Source organism: Saccharomyces kudriavzevii (assembly GCF_947243775.1).
Source record: "Saccharomyces kudriavzevii IFO 1802 strain IFO1802 genome assembly, chromosome: 2".
NCBI lineage: Eukaryota > Fungi > Ascomycota > Saccharomycetes > Saccharomycetales > Saccharomycetaceae > Saccharomyces > Saccharomyces kudriavzevii.
The window spans coordinates 270,785-286,526 of record NC_079273.1 but is presented as its reverse complement, the minus strand read 5'-3'; the positions used below and the strand labels follow the sequence as shown (position 1 = coordinate 286,526).

Here is a 15,742-nt window from a genome sequence, read left to right as displayed (position 1 = left end):
CTATTTAACACTGTATAATTCTCTTTTATTATTCTATTATACTGTACAATGGAACCTTTTTTTTCTATAACTCAGAGGGTAATACGTCAGGATTTTCCGGAAAAAAGTAATTTGTGAAACTGGAATTGTGGGAAAAATTTTTCACAAGAAAAAGTGTATGCTATAAAACAGTTGAAGAGATGAGCTGTTTACTGGTCTGCGGTTGCCAAAAGTGAAGCAAAACTAACAGACACACTCAAAGAAAACAATGAGCAAGACAGCTGTGCAGGAATCCGCAACGGAAAAGGCTAAGCTTAGTGAAACCGAACAACACTACTTTAATTCGTACGATCATTATGGTATTCACGAAGAAATGCTTCAAGATACCGTCCGTACTCTGTCTTACAGAAACGCAATCATCCAAAACAAAGATTTATTCAAGGACAAGATTGTTCTAGACGTTGGTTGTGGTACCGGTATTCTATCCATGTTTGCTGCCAAGCATGGTGCTAAGCATGTCATCGGTGTTGATATGTCGAGCATCATAGAAATGGCAAAAGAGTTGGTAGAATTGAACGGCTTCGGTAACAAGATCACTTTGCTAAGAGGTAAATTGGAGGACGTCCATTTGCCCTTCCCTAAAGTCGATATCATAATATCTGAATGGATGGGTTATTTCTTATTGTACGAGTCCATGATGGACACCGTTCTTTATGCTAGAGACCACTATTTGGTGGAAGGCGGTTTGATTTTCCCCGACAAGTGCTCCATCCATTTGGCAGGTCTAGAAGACTCTCAGTACAAAGACGAAAAACTGAACTACTGGCAAGACGTTTATGGGTTCGACTATTCTCCATTTGTTCCATTGGTTTTACACGAACCAATTGTCGATACAGTGGAAAGAAGTAAGGTCAACACTACTTCGGACAGACTTATCGAATTCGACTTGAATACAGTGAAGTTATCAGATCTAGCGTTCAAGAGTAAATTCAAATTGACTGCCAAGAGACAAGATATGATTAATGGTGTGGTCACCTGGTTCGACATCGTTTTCCCTGCACCAAAGGGCAAGAGACCCGTCGAGTTCTCCACTGGTCCTCATGCTCCGTACACTCACTGGAAACAAACAATCTTTTACTTACCCGATGACTTAGACGCTGAATCAGGCGACACAATTGAAGGTGAGTTGATTTGCTCTCCAAATGAAAGAAATAACAGAGATTTGAACATCAAAATTTCTTACAAGTTCGAATGCAATGGCATTGACGGTAATTCAAGAAGCAGAAAAAACAATGGTTCTTACTTGATGCATTAAGACTTTATTCCGCCAGAAAATGGAATTCTAAAACAAATAAACAAACTCATTCATATCATTAACGCCAATGTGCGTATTCGCCGCTGCTCTTTTTTTTGGTCGCGTACCAAATTTAGTTTAGATATATGACTTTGCATATTCTTGTACTATAGTTTCTAAAAAAAAAATCTACCTATCTATCCTTACTTAGCTTGACGTTTTCCACCCTCTCAGGACGATCTATCAGTTCGTGAAGCGACAGCAGCAACCCAGTTCTGAATCATCCATCAGTTTCCAGCCTATATCGCCGAATTTACTCAGCATTTTTTTGCCTTCTTCGTCTGGCAACGCCACGTTTGTATATTTACTAGTCTCATGGTTTCCCAAATAAAGTTCCTTCATCACAGATTTGAAGCATCCAGTGCTATTTGCGATCCCGTCATTGGTGCGTTTAGCGGAAACGTGGATTTTTTGCTTAAATGGGACTAGCTTATTGAATAATGTTGTGATTTGCACCAATTCGTTAAGAGCTGTAGACAACATCATTATCTTTGCATTCATCTCGGTAGTCTTGTTCCTGTTACCATTGCGAATGTATAAACTTATTAGTGTGGTCGGTATGGATCCGATTGAGTGAATGATATTGAAACACTCTTCCACCATTGGCAGCATAAAAACAGACACTGTTCCCCTTAAGCGCTTTCTTTCGTCATACTCATGTTCTCCCTCAACAAGGGATGAAGTATTGTATTGCGTTGGTGACATTAGTCCTTCTTCTTTATTTGTAGTAAAATATGTGTTAGAAAGGTCTCTGAGATTCAGATCAATTGAATTGTCTGGGTTTGCAGTAACAATTAAATCCAATATACCTGATACTAAATTAATCATTGTGCAAACTATCTCTGTAGCACCATTCATCTCAGAATTCGAGTTGCAACGACTTTCTAAAAGCTGGGCACCTTGCCCAATAGCCAATAACTCGTTGATTAAGCTTTCCTTTTTTCTCAAAAGGTTCTGGAATTTGCTAGTTATATTGTCCGATTCATCATTTTCAAGTTTTATGGCTTGACAAAAAGTTTGATCTTTGGCCAATGAATTTTGAGAGCTATTTATTTGCAATGATTTTCTATTGAGAACAAAACATGTCATGAATTCCCCTAGCTTCAGATACTGCAGAATATTGTTCAAAACTGTAGGGTTTTGTTCAACAAATTCGTCATGCCCTGTTTTGTCACTGAAAAACGTGTCAATAGGACTACCAAAGTCGAAGGTGATTAATTTCGGTTGACCAAGCCGAAAACTCTGTAAGGAATCCATAATATATAGAAGGATATACAACCTTTTGAGCAATAGACCATAGTCCAGTTGATCATTCTCATCGTTTTCGTTTGCATTTAACAGTGGCATTGAGAGAGCATTTCCAAAAGGTAAAAACAACCTATGAAATTGAAATTCGTTGAAAACTGCAACAGAGGGACCTAGCAATGACGGGGTTTCATCACCAGTCAGTACCAAAATGAAATTCAAAACAATAATTACCGAAAAATAAATGAATTTGATCCTGGAGGGAATAACCCTGGAATTTTGTCTTAGTTTTGATTTGATAGCCATCAAACCTAGAAAGCAATCGTTTATACATTTGCGAAAGTTCTCGGTGTAATACAGGCCCTTTTGAAAACTGCACGAATGGTCACGAGACCATGATGAAGATGATTTACTTTGTTTTATTTTACAAAATATCAAAATCTCTAGAGCAGTTTTGAAATGTTGAATAGTTTCGTTGTTAATTTTAAGAATTTCATGAACTACTGGTGGTTTCATAGAAGTAAACATGTCGGTGAATTTATTCTTGCCGATTGGTATTATAGGAAAATTAATATGAAAGAAATTATAGTAGATGTCTATAACTTTCAAAAAGGAGATTTCATCAGGCTGTATTTTGGTGCTAAAAATAGGCGGATTTAGAGTGACGTCACGATTCAGTAGATCCTTTTCTTCAGAAGTAGAATAAGAGTGGTCTCTTGATTCAGGTACTGGCTTCCAAGTCGGGTTATGTTCACATCTACCAGCATTGTCACCTGTGTCCAGCCTTTTGCAGTTATGTCCGGCAGTCAACGAATTTAACCGTTCCTTTTCAATAAAATGCACGCTATTCGGAGTCAGCATATATTGCTCTTTATCATGTGAGCTACCCTCCGATATTATAGCGTCACTTGCGTAGGAAATACTACTTGAACGGGTGCTTCTAGAGGTAAACGGATCAAGATATGGATTATCACGTCTTTCTTGAAATTGAGGGGACTGTGAACCTGGACAACCAGCACTAGATGAATACCCACCCTTTCCCTCCACTGGTGTCATCGTGCCTCGCATTCCAATACTTTTTCCCTCCTCCACAACACCTGAATTTTGACCTGGACGATAATTTTCTCCAAATCCAGTAGATATTGGTGAATGATTGTGTAAGGTGGCTAGAGAATTTTTGCGCCTAATGTCATCATACGGTACCTTCCAAAATTGTTGCGATTGAGTTGCCATAGAGGGGACAAATAAACTGTTGATGGAAGGAAAGGAAAAATTCCGAGCAAACGATGACAATTGGTTGTTTCCCAAGTTCATTGGATATGAATGAGTTCTTAGCCTGCAGTCAAGAGGGCCATTATCTGAACTTGACCTTTCATTGGACGTTCCAGTAGTCTTTTTTTTTGCAGGGCCACGTTTCAAGGGGACCCTAAGAAATAGGCAGTGTCCACCGACTTCTAAGCATCCTTGACAAACTCTGGTGTGTTGATTAAATCTGCATTTAATTCTTTTCTTCCGGCATTGGTCACAGGCGCGGGACGCTTTCTTCCTTTGCTTCGTGGTCTTCTCACAATCTGCCTCACAATCCCTCGAGGTTTCGGACCAATTTTTTTCCGCAATTGGTGCTACGATGTTTGACACTTTATATGGACTAGGAGTAGTTGTACCATATAAATTAGGAAGCTGTTGGGACATTTTTGATAAATTATTAATACTTATATATGTAGCGAACTACAACTACGAACCGTTTTCAAAAAGCGAAGCAAATTGCGAATTATTTAGAGACGAATCTTGACAAGACAGTTCTTTATTATTCCAGTTGGACTCGTTGTAAAAACACATAAACATATTGATATGGTGCGCACTTTCAGCCAATGATTTTCACAGCAGTTTAAGTTAGCGGACTGCTCGAACCCACTTCGTAGCCGCGTCAAAAAAGATCGAATTGAGCGGAACCGGGGTAGTCAATAACGTGGGGTTGAGCGGAGGGGTGGATAGTGGGTGAAAGAGCACCTGCATGCAACCAACTGGTTGCATGCATTCCAACAGGAGCATGCCTTTGTCTATGTCCAATAATAATAGGCAAGCCCCTCCTCCCCCCCCTTCCCCATGATTACGCAGTGTATTATATATGACCATCACTGCGTTGATGCAGCAGTAAAGGCCGAGTGAACGTTATATATAACCTCGAGCATGGGTGCAGTGCGCGCGTAACTGTAAACGTTCCTTGAAATAATGCTTAAACTCAGCGTTCATTGAGAGCTGTGGTGTCGAAGTTGAAAACTTTTAATGTATATAGAAAATAATTAGAAATATTTTTTATGTACTAATGAGTTTAATCGTGCTTCAAAGTTTCATTGAAGACAGCAGCTGGCTTGGTACCGGTCTTTTCAGCTTTCTTGGAACCTAGCTTTTCGGCAGCAAAGACCTTGGCGTAAGGGTTCATTCTCAACAAGATTTGCTTGTTCTTCAATGGGTTCTTCTTCAAAACGTGGGTACGCTTTTGAGTAGCTTGGCCAGCTGGTCTAACAGCAGATTGGATTTCAGAAGAGTTGATGATTCTGGTGACATCAGAAGTGGAGATGATGTGGGATGGCAAAGTGTAACCGACCTTGGAGGAGGCAACAGTTTCGGAACCCCAGACTTGGTCCAACTTGGAGAAGGCAGCTTCAGTCCAGATGACAAATCTACCCAAGTGAGCACCTGGAGCCAATTGCAACAAGTTCAAAGAAGCAACGTTAGCGGTTTCGACACCTGGAACGTTTCTCAAAGCCTTGACAATACCGTTGTCTTCAGCGTAGACAACTAATGGACCTCTTCTTTGAGTCCATCTTCTGTTTCTGTACTTACCCTTACCGGCTCTCAATTTCTTGGACTTCAAGACCTTCAATAAGTCGGAGTGAGCACCAACAGCCTTCAAAGCAGCAACGGCGTCCTTAGTCTTTTGGACAGATTCCAAGTCAGTGGAGACAACCAATGGGATTTCTGGAATCTTTTCGACTCTGTGACCTCTGGCCAAGACCAAAGAGGCAACGGCAGTAGCAGCAATAGCAGAAGCAGTGGCGTAACGCTTTTCGTTGTGGTTAACCTTAACGTTCCACTTTCTCCAGGTCTTAGTTGGAGCAAACATACGACCACCACGACACATGTTACCGAAGGCACCTTGACCGGATCTACCGGTACCACCACCACCAACTCTTGGAATACGAGCGACGGCACGACCAGTACCCCAGGATTCGGCAGAGGTTTGGTGACCAGCCTTTTCAGAGACAGCGTAAGCTTGTCTCTTGTTCTTGTTCACAGAGGTGAAAACAGTGTGGACAATATCTGGACGGATAGGAGCGGAGAAGACAGCTGGCAATGGCAAGGCATTGGCAGTAGCTTCACCGGTCAAGGAGTGAACAGTAACTTGTGGACGGGACATTTCGATGATTGTTCTTGTAGTATTGAGGAAACAACTGGAATCGAAACAAAAGGCTTGAAAATTGTAGAGCCAAAAGAAATGTGACGAAAATATTCTCGTTTATATATTATTATTTTTCAGATGAAAATTTTTTTTCTCTTGCCTCTTTGCACTCTTGCTCTCGTGTAACATGACAATAATAGCCTAACTAAAGTATTTAATAGAATTTAGGATAGTCTTTCAAGACATCTTTCTAGGATCCTGTGCTCAGATTGCACAAGAATTTGGGCATTCTGAAGCATTTTACCAGGAACACCTGTTCCATGTGGTACTTGACCGCCCTTCACATTGGATAATTGTTTGTCCTTCAGTAACCTGGAGAGCAATCTCTTGGCATGTAGATTGTTGGTCTTGGCCAAGAAGGGCAGTTTTTCCTCGTTAACAATAGAGTCACTAATGTGAGGACTGGCCTTTTGGGAAAATAATGACTCCCATTGAGCGCCTGTCAGGGTTAGAAGATTGGCTAGAGCCCAGGCAGAAGGTGAAAGCTCACCGTTAAAAGATATGTAAAGCTGGGAAAGCCACGAATTCAGACCATCATCATCCCCTTCCTCCTCACTTCCACCTTCTTCTTCCTCCTCCTCACTTCCTGTTTCTTCAGGCAAGTCATCCGATTGTTTCTCGTTTTCTTCGTTTTCTTCGTTTTCTTCATCTTCCTGACGCATTTGTACATACCATGCTGAAAACAGGCCATGCCCCACTTGACTCCACCACTTAACTTTTTCTTGATGTTTGTCCCCTTCCCTCAAAATCTTCATGAAGTCTGGTCCTAAATGAACAATATCATGCTGGTTTCCAGGTACGGCAAACCCATATCTAGCCAATAAAAAGACGTTCGACAGTTCGCCATATGAATTGAAGATTTCTTGGTTTTGCCTCACATCGTTCTTTAGTACCAGATCAACACACTCGTCGGCGTTTTCTGCACCGTTATCTTCGTCTTCTGAATCTGTATCCTTATTGGAACTTTCGTCCTCTTTATTATTTTCTAATCTATCCAGCAATTCATCGTCAATGGTACGAGTTGCCACAGTGGCTGCAACGGGTGCACAGTGTTCTTGTTCTTGTTCTTGTTCTTGTTCTTGTTCTTGCGCTTCCAAATATTCCTCCGCTAATAGATGTTTGCACATACCAGATTCACCACACTTGTCACAAACATCATACAATGATACAAATTTCAAGTCAGGATTGGAAACATGGTGATTGAACAGGTCTGCAATGGGTACCAGGCCCGTTTCATGGAAGGCATCAATTTCAAAACCTCTTGACGATAACGTATACGCCACGGAGATGAACCTTTCTAGCTTCAAATTGAAATCCTTTTCATGATTCTTTTCGTCAACACCGAGGAAATCTTCAGGTATTTCCAACCCGAATTCTTCATTCCATTTATGCGCCAAGTCCACGGCAATTTCAAATCCTTGTACAATTTCTTCCTCTGGCGTCAAAGCATCAAACAAGGTATCAAAGCTGGTGCCCTTCAAAAGTCGTTTTCCGTTTGCATTCCAAAAGCTTGGCGGCAGATTCAGATGTCCTTGGTCATCTTGAAACCGGATGGTGCGCAGAAAGAGAAACCAATGGCTTGTGTTTTTGAAAACTGTGGTTTCATAAATAAATGCAATGTTTAATGCTAACATCCCATCAATATCATTGTCACACAACAAGTTCGCAATGGAACTGTTCGATGCAGAAAAAATTGAGGACTTATTCAACGACAGTATCGCCTCGCCCTTGGCAATGTCAGTCTTGGCAAAGACTCCCAAGCCGCCAAGAGCTGATTCTCTTATGTCACATTTGGAATCTTCAAACTTACCATTGCAATCAGCAACAAACTTTAGAATTCCGTCGATATCATCCTTAGACGTTACTGACATTTTTCTTGTTGGAGCTTTCCTCACCTATTGATATTTATCAATGAAATCTCCACCTCATCCCAATTTCATTTTTTCATCTGATTTATTTGATTTTTGACATTCACTGCTTATTTTCGCTATTTTCATTCAAAGTAATGTATGGCAGGGCAGATGTTCAACAGAAAAGTGGACAGATGGAGAACAGAATTAGCAAAGAAAGACATTTTTGAAGCTGTGTCGAACCGCGCTTGCAGAGCATCGATTGCCGTGCCATGTTGATCGTATCTTATCCTATTCGTGCGTCTTGGGCATTGCATAGTGGCACCATTTTGCCATGGCTTGGCAATCGTTATGGACGGACACTGTACTTGAAAATTTTTCAGATGGGATGACATGTGAAAAGTATAGCAATCGAGAATTGTAAACAGCATGGGTGACTATTAACAGATATTAACTATTATTGTTCACGCTAGTTTGGAAGACACACTTCTTGTTAAGCATCTTCTTAGATAGCCAACCCCTGCAACTTCAAGTGACCCAATTTCATCTACATAAATGTCTGACAACCCTGAGATAAAACCACATGGTACGAGCAAAGAGGTTGTGGAATCAGTTACTGACGCCACCTCAAAGGCTATTGACAAACTGCAAGAAGAACTCAACAAGGATGCCAGCGAGTCCGCCACGCCTGTAACCAAAGAAAATACTGCCGCCGCTAAGGAAAGCAGGAAGTACAACTTCTTCATTAGAACCGTCTGGACGTTTGTTATGATCAGTGGTTTCTTCATCACCTTAGCATCAGGTCATGCATGGTGTATAGTACTGATTTTGGGCTGCCAAATTGCAACTTTCAAGGAGTGTATCGCTGTAACAAGTGCATCTGGACGTGAGAAGAATTTGCCGCTAACAAAGACGTTGAACTGGTATCTTCTTTTCACCACAATTTACTATCTAGATGGGAGATCCCTCTTCAAATTCTTTCAAACTACTTTCTACGAGTATCCTGTATTGAACTTCATCGTAACAAATCACAAGTTTATGTGTTATTGTCTTTATCTTTTGGGGTTTGTTTTATTCGTTTGTAGTTTGAGAAAGGGGTTTTTGAAATTTCAATTCGGCTCATTGTGTGTTACTCATATGGTTCTTCTTCTGGTGGTTTTCCAAGCTCACTTAATTATCAAGAATGTTCTTAACGGGTTATTCTGGTTCCTACTGCCTTGTGGATTGGTCATCGTCAATGACATCTTCGCCTACTTGTGCGGTATAACATTCGGCAAGACTAAGCTAATAGAAATTTCTCCTAAGAAAACTTTAGAAGGTTTTCTTGGTGCCTGGTTCTTCACTGCTTTGGCAAGCATTATATTAACAAGAATTCTAAGTCCATATTCTTACTTGACCTGCCCTGTGGAAGATCTTCACACAAACTTCTTTTCCAACTTGACATGTGAACTAAATCCTGTCTTCCTTCCACAAGTCTATAGGCTACCACCCATTTTCTTTGATATAGCTCAAATCAGTTCTATCACAGTGAAACCAATCTATTTCCATGCTTTAAACTTGGCTACGTTCGCATCTTTATTTGCACCATTTGGAGGGTTTTTTGCATCTGGTCTGAAGAGGACTTTTAAAGTTAAAGATTTCGGTCACTCCATCCCAGGTCATGGTGGTATCACAGACAGAGTCGACTGTCAATTCATAATGGGTTCATTTGCCAATTTGTACTACGAAACCTTTATCAGTGAACATAGAATAACAGTAGATACTGTTCTATCCACAATTTTAATGAATTTGAACGATAAGCAAATTATAGACTTGATCGATATCTTGATCAGATTCTTATCCAAAAAAGGTATAATAGCACCAAAGAATTTTGAAGCGTTAGCTGATATCTTTAACGTTACTAAGAAATCATTGGCACATCACTCCTGAATATAAACTTTTGGATATAAAAACATGTCCATGTAAAAGCAAACATATGTGTGTGTGTGTGAATAGGTTTCTTTTGAAGTATATACGCAATATAACTCTTTATTATTTCGATTATGTAAATTACAAAATATGATATCAATTCTTAAATGAGAAGTGTTTTTATTGATCCTTCTTATGACAACGTGTAGAAAAATAAACGTGTGCCTTTATGATGTTGCATAAAAGTATGAAGAGAAAAAAAAAAAAAAAAAAGGACATATTAACGAATAGTTACCAGAACTTTTCATTGTAGTATTCCTATGCATAAGAGTGTTACTAATCGAGTCAACTGAATATACTGTTAGCAGTGATTAGAATGATTTTCTCACTTGATGAAGAGATTCATCGTTTGTCGTTAGATGATAATAAGAATGACATTAAAGTAGACTATCCCATAGCAATATACGATGATATCGTCCATGACCAATACGGCAGTGCCATCACATATGGTGGTAATATAGACCATCTCTCTGTCCACCCAAATGCCATTCCACTCAATGGAACAGGTCCCACCCATACGATGAGAAGAAGGTCCTCTGCCTATTCCAAGTTCCCCATCTTAACTCCACCCAATACAAGAAGATTCTCTATTACAGGCATAGATGCTACACCAAATGGTTTGAATAGACTATCTACAACACCACAAAATATGAATTCCTCTAATATCAGTGAAAATGGATTATCAAGGAATCTGTGTGATTTTAAACCTGTGAGAGTGTTAGGTCAAGGCGCTTATGGCAAAGTCATTCTTGTTAAGGACACTAATACTTCGAAACTTTACGCTATGAAGCAATTACAGAAGGCAGAAATACTAATTTCTCCGACAGTAGCAGATTCCAAGAAGGAAGAAGAAGAAAACAATAGTAGCGATGACAACGATACAGATAATGGACTATCAAAGAGGCTAGAGAGGACGTTTGCCGAAAGGTCTATCCTATCTGAAATAGAACATCCAAACATTGTCAAGTTGTTTTATTCTTTCCATGATAACTCAAAATTGTACTTATTGTTACAGTATATTCCCGGTGGTGAACTATTTTACCATTTGAAGGAACACGGTACTCTGGATGAAACGACAGTGTCGTTCTACGCCGCCGAAATCAGTTGTGCTTTAAAATTTCTACATTCGAAAGGCGTTGTATATAGAGACTTAAAGCCCGAAAACTGCTTATTAAATCAACGTGGTCACTTGGTGTTGACAGATTTTGGTCTGAGCAAAAAAAGTGCCCATGATTCCATGGCTGATGAGGAGGATCCGGAGAATGTCAAGGCCTTATATTCTATCATTGGTACTCCAGAATACTGTGCGCCCGAAATATTGTTAGGCAAAGCGTACACCCAGAATTGTGACTGGTATTCTCTGGGGTGTCTACTGTATGATATGCTGGTAGGTAAGCCTCCATACACTGGAAATAATCACAAAGTGATCATCAATAAGATTCAACAGAACAAGCAAGGCCCTAAGATTCCATTCTACTTAAGTGAAGGAATGAAAGATATATTAAATGCACTGTTAAAGAAAGAAACCTCCAAGAGATGGAATGTTGACAAATATTGGGCCAAAATTGGGGGAAATAACAAGACCATCAAGTCCAAGAAGAAGAAATCAGGGAATGTAAGAACTAGTTTTTTCACAGAACACTTTATCTTTAGGAAAATAGATTGGAAGTTCTTACAATCTGGACAAATGCAAAAGACTACTCTAGGCCCCATTGTCCCGGTTATTACAGATCTAGAATTAGCAGAAAACTTCGACGCGGAGTTTACCTCCATGTCATATGAGGAAAATTATGCTGACAGCAGGCCAATCAATATAAATTCTGTGAGCAAGTCTCCAGATATGTTCAAAGGATTTAGTTATAAAGCAAGTGGTAGCTATTTGGAAAAGTACTTTTAAAATTAAAGTTAGATAGACCAAGAGAAGGAACTTTGAAACTGCACTGACGTTACTTTTTTTGTTTTTGTTGCCTAAAGAATATGTGCCCCTACACATATGCTTTAATGTTGCTTTTAGGGTTATGAAAACACATTTTTAATATATAATGTATGTAATAATATTAAAAAACTGCCGTATGAAGTATTTCTTCTTCCAAGTCAATTGGCGATACCATGTGTCTTGTGTATTATTGCCATTTGACCCCGCCGGAGTGTTTTTTATCTTAAAAGAGTAGTTCCTGGTCCGAGGAAGCAAGGGTTGTTCTGGGGAGGCGTTTCCGTTACCAAAGATTTTTGGGGTTATGAACTTATATCTTCGTTCAAACTCAAGCCTAAACCTCGAATTCAACAAGATGCTTACCACGTTGAAACGTTTCATGTCCTCCCCAGCTCATCAGATTCCCAAGCAATTCAAATCGATCATTTATTCAACCCATGAAGTTGAGGATTGCACCAAAGTCTTGTCAGTGAAGAACTACACTCCTAAACAAGACTTATTCAAATCAATTGTGCTGAAAACTTTGGCTTTCCCCATAAATCCTTCGGATGTCAACCAGTTGCAGGGGGTCTATCCATCTCGTCCCGAAAAGACATATGATTATTCTACGGATGAGCCATCTGCTATCGCCGGTAATGAGGGTGTATTTGAGGTTGTTTCTTTACCATCAGGTAATTCTAAGGGTGAATTGAAATTGGGTGACCACGTTATCCCACTGCAGGCAAATCAAGGGACCTGGTCTAACTATAGAGTTTTCTCTAATAGTTCTGACCTGATCAGAGTGAACGATTTGGATTTGTTCTCTGCGGCAACTGTATCCGTTAATGGATGTACCGGCTTCCAACTTGTTTCAGACTACATCGACTGGAATAGGGGGGCCAATGAATGGATAATTCAAAATGCAGGTACTTCTGGCGTTTCAAAAATTGTCTCACAAGTAGCGAAAGCTAAAGGTATCAAAACACTAAGTGTTATTCGTGACCGTGATAATTTTGATGAGGTAGCCAAAGTTCTAGAGAATGAATACGGTGCAACGAAAGTCATCTCCGAATCGCAAAACAACGACAAGACATTTGCCAAAGAAGTTTTACCCAAGGTTTTGGGTGAAAATGCAAGGGTGAAACTTGCTCTAAATTCTGTCGGGGGTAAATCCAGTGCATCAATTGCCCGTAAGCTGGAGAAAAACGCCTTGATGCTCACTTATGGAGGAATGTCAAAACAGCCTGTCACTTTACCAACATCCTTGCATATTTTCAAAGGTTTAACCTCCAAGGGTTATTGGGTCACCGAAAAGAATAAAGCAAACCCTCAAACTAAAATTGACACTGTCAATGGTTTCATTAAAATGTATAATCACGGCCAGATCATATCTCCAAAGGATGAAATTGAGACCTTAACTTGGAATACTAACAGTACAACAGATGAGGAGCTATTAGAATTAGTTAAAAGGGGCATAACAGCCAAGGGGAAGAAAAAATTGGTTGTTTTGGAATGGTAGGCACCTTAGTAGCGTTGTACAATGAGAAACGACTATCAAAAATAATATATTCATATTAACGACACTAAATACATTAGCTAGTTATACTTACAGAGAAAAAATAAATACACATGCAGAAAAATCTGCTCTATTATATTTTCAAGAGCAAAAAAGTGGAAAACTGCTTCTGCTTTTAAAGGAACTACTGTATCGGTAGATGGCAATCCCTTAGTAGTATATACTACATATGTAAAATAACTGGTACAAACTACAGCAATAAAAGTAAAAACGTTCCAGACGGCATCATTGTAGTTACCAATGTGAACACCTTGCAAATTGAGTTTGTTGTACCATTAGCTCCCTACAAATACGCAAACTCTGAGTGATAAAAAGTATACAAACTTGTTTAATCAACCCAAAGTTATCTTTTAGGGTTTTTTATCTGTGTTTACATCAGATAGTAACCTCATCAGAAAGCCGTGTTTTTTAACAAGCTCCAATCAGGCAAAGAGATTTCTTGCGATTAGGTTCCATTCTATATGTGTGTTACGGGCACAAAATCGATCTACACGTTCTTGAAGGGTTCTATCTGGTGTGGAAGTTTTCTAGGCCCAATAAATATTACTGTATAAACGGCGATGATATTAATGAGGACAGCGGATTACGTAAACCGAACTTTTTTTCTTGGAATGGCGCTTAAAAATTGACGCGTAACTCATAGCAACCTAAGAATTCCCGCAGGGAAAGGCTCTAGTATGAAAATGAGAAAGCTTTACAAGGAATCAATCACCCTTCGATACCTTGTATGACGTACAATAAACTAAAATTAAGCACGTCTCTTATTTGATACACTCTTTTAACCCGCATGCGTTGTCTACGCCAATACGCAGAAGGAAGTATAACTACCACTATGCGGTTGCTGTTGGCTCCGTAATGCACCGTGCTAAATGACGACGCACAATTTTTCTGTTTTTTCTCGAAAATTCTTTTTTTTCACTGAAAAAAATTTTTTCAAGGGCCATTTCTGCGATATTGGGACCAAAAAGGAAGGAAACAATGGAAGTTAACTTTGGTCTTCTTCCCTCATTTTTCTTTTGTGAAAATCGTACTTTACTAGTCCATTCAATTAATAATTAGTATCAGTTTTTTTTTTTCATTCTAACTTTTCTTAATCTTATATTATTACTTTTAATATCTGTAAACACAAATACCACTGTAAAAAACATGCCTCCAAAGAAGCAAGTCGAAGAAAAGAAGGTCTTATTGGGTCGTCCAGGTAACAACTTGAAAGCTGGTATTGTCGGTTTGGCCAATGTTGGTAAGTCTACTTTTTTCCAAGCTATCACTAGATGTCCATTGGGTAACCCAGCCAACTATCCGTTCGCTACCATTGACCCAGAAGAAGCTCGTGTTGTTGTGCCATCTGCCAGATTTGACGAGTTGTGTAAAATCTACAAAAAGACAGCTTCTGAAGTTCCAGCTCATTTGACTGTTTACGATATTGCTGGTTTGACTAAGGGTGCTTCTGCCGGTGAAGGTTTGGGTAACGCTTTCTTGTCTCACATTAGATCAGTCGATTCTATCTACCAAGTCGTTCGTTGTTTCGATGACGCTGAAATTATTCATGTTGAAGGTGACGTCGATCCAGTTCGTGATTTAGAGATCATCAACGAAGAGCTAAGGTTGAAGGATATTGAATTTTCAGAAAAGGCTCTTGAGGGTGCTGAAAAAATTGCCAAAAGAGGTGGTCAATCTTTGGAAGTCAAACAAAAGAAGGAAGAAATGGATCTGATCATTAAGATCATTGACTTGTTAAAGAGTGGCCAAAGAGTTGCTAACCATTCCTGGACTACAAAGGAAGTTGAAATTATCAACAGTATGCTTTTGTTGACCGCTAAGCCATGTATCTATTTGATCAACTTGTCAGAAAGAGACTACATCAGAAAAAAGAATAAGCATCTGCTAAGAATTAAGGAATGGGTAGACAAGTACTCTCCAGGTGATTTAATCATTCCATTCAGTGTCTCCTTAGAAGAAAGACTATCTCACATGTCCCCAGAAGATGCCGAGGAAGAATTGAAGAAAGTTGGGGCTGTATCAGCCTTCCCAAAAATTATTACTACCATGAGACAAAAGTTAGACTTGATTTCTTTTTTTACTTGTGGTCCAGATGAAGTTCGTGAATGGACTATTAGAAGAGGTACCAAGGCCCCTCAAGCTGCTGGTGTCATTCATAATGATCTGATGAACACCTTTATTTTGGCCCAAGTCATGAAGTGTGAAGATGTCTTCGAATACAAGGATGACTCTGCCATCAAGGCCGCTGGTAAGTTGATGCAAAAGGGTAAAGACTATGTTGTTGAAGACGGGGATATTATGTATTTCAGAGCCGGTGCTGGTAAGAACTAATTTCATATACTGAAATCAATTTTTATTTCTATTTGGTTTAGTTTCCTGCTATATATTATCATAA

General features: G+C 39.4%; 8 protein-coding genes across 8 annotated transcripts; 5 read left to right on the top strand and 3 right to left on the bottom strand.

Annotated features, from left to right (window-relative positions):
• Positions 1–247: 247 nt before the first annotated feature.
• On the top strand, positions 248–1,294 carry HMT1 (protein-arginine omega-N methyltransferase HMT1; the record flags this gene model as incomplete). The annotated part of the gene is made up of 1 exon (XM_056228226.1): positions 248–1,294. The coding sequence occupies one exon, from the start codon at positions 248–250 to the stop codon at positions 1,292–1,294; it is 1,047 nt and encodes a 348-aa protein (XP_056086025.1).
• Positions 1,295–1,516: 222 nt separating this feature from the next.
• EDS1 (Eds1p) lies at positions 1,517–4,270 on the bottom strand (the record flags this gene model as incomplete). The annotated part of the gene is made up of 1 exon (XM_056228215.1): positions 1,517–4,270. The coding sequence occupies one exon, from the start codon at positions 4,268–4,270 to the stop codon at positions 1,517–1,519; it is 2,754 nt and encodes a 917-aa protein (XP_056086024.1).
• Positions 4,271–4,910: 640 nt separating this feature from the next.
• RPL4A (60S ribosomal protein uL4) lies at positions 4,911–5,999 on the bottom strand (the record flags this gene model as incomplete). Its single annotated transcript, XM_056228204.1, has 1 exon — positions 4,911–5,999. The coding sequence occupies one exon, from the start codon at positions 5,997–5,999 to the stop codon at positions 4,911–4,913; it is 1,089 nt and encodes a 362-aa protein (XP_056086023.1).
• A 206-nt stretch (positions 6,000–6,205) lies between these two features.
• On the bottom strand, positions 6,206–7,912 carry RKM3 (protein-lysine N-methyltransferase; the record flags this gene model as incomplete). Its single annotated transcript, XM_056228193.1, has 1 exon — positions 6,206–7,912. The coding sequence occupies one exon, from the start codon at positions 7,910–7,912 to the stop codon at positions 6,206–6,208; it is 1,707 nt and encodes a 568-aa protein (XP_056086022.1).
• A 534-nt stretch (positions 7,913–8,446) lies between these two features.
• CDS1 (phosphatidate cytidylyltransferase) lies at positions 8,447–9,820 on the top strand (the record flags this gene model as incomplete). The annotated part of the gene is made up of 1 exon (XM_056228182.1): positions 8,447–9,820. The coding sequence occupies one exon, from the start codon at positions 8,447–8,449 to the stop codon at positions 9,818–9,820; it is 1,374 nt and encodes a 457-aa protein (XP_056086021.1).
• Positions 9,821–10,175: 355 nt separating this feature from the next.
• On the top strand, positions 10,176–11,756 carry YPK3 (putative protein kinase YPK3; the record flags this gene model as incomplete). Its single annotated transcript, XM_056228171.1, has 1 exon — positions 10,176–11,756. One exon carries the CDS (start codon positions 10,176–10,178, stop codon positions 11,754–11,756), a length of 1,581 nt encoding a protein of 526 aa, XP_056086020.1.
• A 391-nt stretch (positions 11,757–12,147) lies between these two features.
• Positions 12,148–13,290, top strand: ETR1 (enoyl-[acyl-carrier-protein] reductase; the record flags this gene model as incomplete). Its single annotated transcript, XM_056228160.1, has 1 exon — positions 12,148–13,290. The coding sequence occupies one exon, from the start codon at positions 12,148–12,150 to the stop codon at positions 13,288–13,290; it is 1,143 nt and encodes a 380-aa protein (XP_056086019.1).
• A 1,203-nt stretch (positions 13,291–14,493) lies between these two features.
• On the top strand, positions 14,494–15,678 carry OLA1 (Obg-like ATPase; the record flags this gene model as incomplete). Its single annotated transcript, XM_056228148.1, has 1 exon — positions 14,494–15,678. The coding sequence occupies one exon, from the start codon at positions 14,494–14,496 to the stop codon at positions 15,676–15,678; it is 1,185 nt and encodes a 394-aa protein (XP_056086018.1).
• Positions 15,679–15,742: the final 64 nt, after the last annotated feature.